Source organism: Alligator sinensis, unplaced genomic scaffold, assembly GCF_000455745.1.
Source record: "Alligator sinensis unplaced genomic scaffold, ASM45574v1 scaffold414_1, whole genome shotgun sequence".
Taxonomy (NCBI): Eukaryota; Metazoa; Chordata; order Crocodylia; family Alligatoridae; genus Alligator; species Alligator sinensis.
In genome coordinates, this window is record NW_005842514.1 from 39,756 (window position 1) to 45,352 (window position 5,597).

Consider the following 5,597-nt stretch of genomic DNA (forward strand, 5'->3'; position numbering starts at 1 on the left):
GCAAGTATTCTAGCTACAGTGTAATTAAAAGGTGCCACCATCTCATCCTCTGACTGTATTTCTGAGTGGAAGTGGTTGTGCTTCATGCTGAATCAATATAGTTGGTGTGCTAGGTGTATTCTGGATCAGGCCTGTCAGGGATACATAGCTCCTCCAAGCAGCTGTCTGAAAGATACCCATTGAGCCAGTCTGCCTATTTTGAACCACACAACAAAGTCTTGAATACTGCCTGATAAGATATTGTGCCATGGCTTTTCATGCATCAGGTGGATCTCACAGAATGCAGACTTCTCTCTCTCTTGCTTCCAGCTCACAATGTTGAGAGCAATGATGATAGTGTACTTGGCTCATTGTTCCCCTAAGGAGGTTTGGGAAGAGAGAACCAAAATGGCTGCAAACTTTCACTTATTTTGCCATATGTAATCTGGAAAAACTGTGTCCATTCCATTTGACAGTTCATGTTAAGATACCCAAGTTCTCTTTATTTGAAAAGAAAGCCAGTTAACTAAACTCTCTTCTACTTGTCTTGCTTGAGCTCAACGTCTCTTCTGACCAATACGGTATCTAAAACTTAAGCTGAGCAAGGGAAGGCATACAGAAATAAATGCTAGTTTAAAGTCAAAGACGGAAAGTGCATAAAAAAGCTGCTGCTACCATCTTCTCTCGCATATCTCTCACACATCTTGTTTTCTTTTTGGTCTGCCTTTCCCAAAACTATTTTTCCAAAGTTATGGCTGCATAGAGCAAGGACGGAACCTAACTTTCAGCTTAATCAACCTCCCGTTCCTGCTTAACCAAAAGCTGATAATGCTAGCTACTGCTGAAAACTGGCCTCAATGAGTGGATCTACAATTTTGAAAAGAGCAGAAAAAACAGACTGTAAGACTATGAAATAGGAGAGCGAGCAGGAGTAGCTACAAGACAATAAAATTGCCTGAAGGAAGGTTAGCTTGATTAGTGGAACATCAAGACCATTAAAAAGGGAGAGGTGATTGTTATTCACATCACAGTTGCTAAGAGGGAGCCATTAAATTATCTGACTCCCTCAGCTGCCTGAATAGAAATGCCACTTCTGCTGCATGCAGGAATCAAAATGGTGTGCTTCTCTTCTTAGCAAAAAAATCAGTTCCCCCACTTAAACCATTCCAATTAGGGTGAGGGAGGTTTGGGTGGAAAGGTTTGTGTGGTATGAAAGGACTGCATTACTCAGGGAGGCCAAGATCATCTGTTACATCCAATTTTAAGTTAAAATGGAAGCTTTGAGGCAAGCTTGAGTACAGGGGGAGGATTGACTGTAATGGGGGAAGGAGCTAGTCATTGTTAGAGCAGAGAGCCCAGCTGAGTGTAAAGCTTGCCCTACAACAAATTGCAGCTCTCAATAACTGTTGCCTGTTCTGTGTAGGCAGCTACAAAGGGCCCCACACACATCCCATTCCTCTGAGTGCTAAGGCCTTTCCTCAGAATTAATAAGACTCTGCCCTCTGGTACCTAGCTTTTATTGATGTTTTGAAATGATTAGATGTGGTTTCCAAAGGTATCGCCTAACTGACTAGTTGCCACTGAGTTAAATGAAGGGCATCATAATAACCTTTGACTGAGGATGACTGGAAACAGCAATCTAAGATAAACCTACAAACTCTTATACCTGAGGCATTACAACTCCTTCTAGCACAAGTCATTAGTGAGCCAATTAGAACATCTCTATGTTATGGGTATAGGGACCAATGCTTTTAGCCTCACCAGTTTTACCCAACTCCCTTACTAGGCCATTTTCCAAGAAAACCTTGCTGGTTTTTTTGCTGGCAGCCATTCCCAACTGGCAAGAGAAGCTGCAACAGCTTCAGCAATGGCACAGGCTCCTTAGAAACCAGCACTTTTACCTCTTAACTCGCTATGTAATCTTCTGTTATCTTATGGAGAATAGAGTAGGAGCTGCAGAAAGGCTCCTTTTTAACTTCCTCCATATGCAAGGAGCTGTTATTGACATGTTCTGCCATTTAACATCTCCCCTCAAAAGAAATATCTCATAATGAATATCCCATGTGCAATTCAATGCAGATGAAAGTCCCTTTGTTTCAAAATCAATGCAACTGGTTTTTTTTCCTCCATCTCTGTTTAATTAGCTTAGCTGGGATGGTTTAGACAGGAATAAGTCTGCCCTGAACAGAGGGTTAGACTATGTGAAGTCCTGAGGTCCCTTCCATTCCAGCACTATTTTCTGTTATTAACTATTCTTCTAAAATAATTTTGTTCTAGACTGACTGACTGCGTTGCACTTTGGGAGCCCAATAACTTGCAGGAAATTGGAACTTCGGTCCTCTGCACCCAAATGGACCTGTGATCCATTCCTGCCTTCCCACAGGGCAAGAATCTCACATCTATCACATGACTAAGCAGAGTTCAACAATTACCTAAGGACCTTCACCTGACCTTTATCTAGGATGTGCTGTTGGCCCCTATCCCTGCTAACACTATGACCTGTCATTTGAGGTGAAACTGTAAAAAAGTAGTTTAGACAGCCTCTTCCACCATGTGTAAAGATATATGTTGTCTATCCCCAAGGCTGGGCAAGACTAATTCACCTGGAAAGTTCCTGTTCAGTGTCTAAACCAGTAGGCTTCAAAACTGTTTAGTGCTCTGCATGATTTATTTTCTCCCTTCAACCATGATGATGTGGTATCCAAATTTTGTTTTGACAGGAGGGTCTGTGTACATAGGTTTGTCCATACCGCTGACTGGCAAGGCAAATGCTGCTTCCTGGAAAGGCCCCACCATGGAGCCTCTTGTCATCCAACCCAAGTCTCCCTGAAAGAGGGAATCAAGATACCAGTTAGAGAATCTAATTCCAAAACCTACCTAACAAAGCTGCAGTGTGGACAGCAGGTATCCTTCTCTCCCTCCACTTCTTCAGACAGGCCCTTCTGTTTAGTGTTTGCAACTTCAAACTCAGCTGCTGTTCATCACTGCAGCAAAGTGAATGAAATATGGGGATGATGTGTTGGGGCAGGTGTGGCTAACCTGTGCCATGTGTGCCACAAGTGGTATGGACAGTCTTTGTGCAGGACATAACAGACCAGGGAGGGAGCAAGGAACATGGCAGCAGAGGAACAGAAAGCAAGGTAACAAATCAGACAGGGAAAAGGCACTTGGGGGTGGGGCTTAGTTTAGCTTGGATTAGCCTGCCAAAAAGGTTGGCCCCCCCACTATGCTAGGGAAACTATCTTACCCTATTTTTCATATCAAGAGAGAACTGGGTGTAAATCAATTATCACCTTCCCTTCCCCTCTAACAGTACACAACTGCTCCTTTGACAGCAACTGCGCTCTTGCAATGGAGATTGTTAGTTCCAGAGCAGAGTTGCACATCATTTGAATGCATAATGGTCCTTTCCAAGGGCTCTTAAGGAATACTTCGCTCCCAACAGCAACAGGTCTTCTATAGCAAGCTCTCCCAAAACACAGCCCCAACATCAATGGCAAAGTTCTCAACCTTTTTAGACTGAAAGCTGCCTCTGTAACTGTTCTGCATTTAGTGGCACCCCATTTCAAAAAAGAAATGTATTTATTACAGTGTGTAAAATGCTTGCATATATATATCTGGTATCTATTATGTCAGCTATAGACATAGCCATGGAGAGAGACAGCCCCTTCCCTAACACACTGCAAGAACAGAAGGCAGTAGGTACCTCCTTCACCAGACCTGCCTGGGGGCTCAAGATTTGACCTTGAGGGTACCATGGGATTCTTAAGTGATGGGAAGATGGCACAGGTGAGGTGGAGGCAGCTCTGGCAGAGCTCAGCAAGCAAGGAAATGGGGTTCATGTGGTCTCAGCCAGTGCTTGCTGCTCTGGAGGTGTCCAAACTCTGCTTTCCAATGGTCCTTGCCTACCAGGCAGCCCACAGCACCCTGGGAGAAGGTTGGAGCCCAACACCCAGTCTGGAGCAGCACTACTTTGCTCAGTGGAGCCCAGAAGAGGTAATACTTACTGTATTGTATGCTGTCTGACTTTCCAGAGACCTCACTAGTAGGGCTTGTGCCCTGGGACAGTTTCTCAAACCTACTGTGCATCTAACTCTCCCCATGGGTCCCTCTCCACCAGCTGTGGTACACTTGGCTCCAGCATGTTCTTCTCTGCCCTGCTTTATGCCTTTCTTTTCAAGCCCCCCCAACAACATCCAAGCTGCCTGCTGCCACCTCAGCTCCTGATCTGTGCCCAGTATTTTACAGCCCCTACTGCAGCTATTGCTTACCCTTGCTAGATTCCCTTAGACAACAGCAATGGTTAGTGAGCTGCATGGAGCAAACAGAAGGTAGGAGGAGCCTGTATCTACCAGGTTTGGGAAATGCTGACCCTGGGCACAAGTAGCCAGAGGGGACCTGGGAGGCACCTCCACTTACTCAGCACCTGGGGCTTGTGCCCTCCTAGTCCTCTGTTATGTCACTGGGACCTTCAGACAGGCTGGGCTTCACTAACATGCCCTCCTGCCACTCCTGTTTCTGAGTCCAGCCCTGCACAGCATTTCATGCAAACAGACTCCCATGGCACTCGCACCTGACTGCAGTGGTGCAGCACCCTTGAAAAGGTCTCACAGCACCCTGAGAACCCCTGCACTAAACCTCGATGTTTCTCCATTGTTAGGCAGGCAACCCAAGAGTGCTGTCAATATATACCCCTTGTCTTGCTTTATCTTCACTGAATTGTGAAGCTACATCACTGAAACGCACTCCAGACTTCAGCTTCTCCATGGCATCCATAATTTTGCTGTGCTTTTCACACAGGATGTGCCTGACCTAAAATACAAAAACAAGAGGAAAATTACATTGGGGGGCGGAGATGGTCTTATTTCCTTTTGCTCTTTTTATGATGGCAGCAGCTTTCAGATCCCATAAAGGCTTGCGGCTTCTATTGCCATCCCACAGAAGAGCCAATGCAGAGCAAAGCAATGGTCTCTTCTCCACAGTCTGCTCTGGCTGCTACAGCCTGGCTGATTCTGCGTCTGGCAGGGGGTTGGACTAAATGACCTCTGAAGGTCCCTTCCAGTCTGACTTGTCTAGAAGTCTATGAAATAGCCCGTCATCCCTTCAGGTAACAAGTCTGACAGCACATCTCACAGACACATGCTGTGGTTAGCAGCTGTACTTGAGATTTACCGTAAGCCCTTGGTAGTAGACTTGTGATACCACCACTGTTTCCTCAGGCAGAAGCCCTGCAGACAGGCTGTTTATCAGCTCCCCTCTGAGTTTACTGTTGCGCAGTGCAGCCGATTGCAGCTGCATCTGAACGATCATTTTGCCAAGCTGTGCAAATGAATGCTAGGGAAGCATGAACATCGCAGGTCCAGGCAACTCAATGGCCCCCGTGCACAGCTGTGCCCCTCTGCAGTGGTACCTCATGCACCCTGGGGTCGAGCCCGCAGGGCTCGCTGTGAAGCCAAGCTTGGGGGGCAGCTGTTATCTCGGTGAGGCACCGCTAGGCTGCCAGGAGGGCCGTCTCCCCCGCGCAGACCGCCGGGTCCTTGGCGGGAGGGAGCGGGATAGCCGCGGGGCTCTGGGGAGCAGCTCCCTCCTGCCGCCGAGGCCCAAGGAGCCTGGGCCAG

The 5,597-nt window shown here is 46.8% G+C and overlaps 1 protein-coding gene across 1 annotated transcript; it reads right to left on the reverse strand.

The window, feature by feature from the left end:
• Nucleotides 1-2,623: 2,623 nt before the first annotated feature.
• Nucleotides 2,624-5,289, reverse strand: PIN4 (peptidylprolyl cis/trans isomerase, NIMA-interacting 4). Its single transcript, XM_006031566.3, has 3 exons — nt 5,152-5,289; nt 4,672-4,791; nt 2,624-2,805 (listed from the first exon to the last, which is right to left on the reverse strand). Exons 1-3 carry the CDS (start codon nt 5,287-5,289, stop codon nt 2,647-2,649), a joined length of 417 nt encoding a protein of 138 aa, XP_006031628.1. The 3' UTR covers nt 2,624-2,646.
• Between the last annotated feature and the right edge of the window lie 308 nt (nt 5,290-5,597).

What these genes read in the sequence shown, in the direction of transcription:
- PIN4 (XM_006031566.3), bottom strand. Translation starts at nt 5,289, where the DNA reads ATGATCGTTCAGATGCAGCTGCAATCGGCTGCACTGCGCAACAGTAAA. An exon ending in TCTACTACCAAGGGCTTACG is followed by an intron (nt 4,792 to 5,151) that starts GTAAATCTCAAG and finishes TTTGTATTTTAG; the next exon opens with GTCAGGCACATCCTGTGTGA. An exon ending in AAGATAAAGCAAGACAAGGG is followed by an intron (nt 2,806 to 4,671) that starts GTATATATTGAC and finishes TCCCTCTTTCAG; the next exon opens with GGAGACTTGGGTTGGATGAC.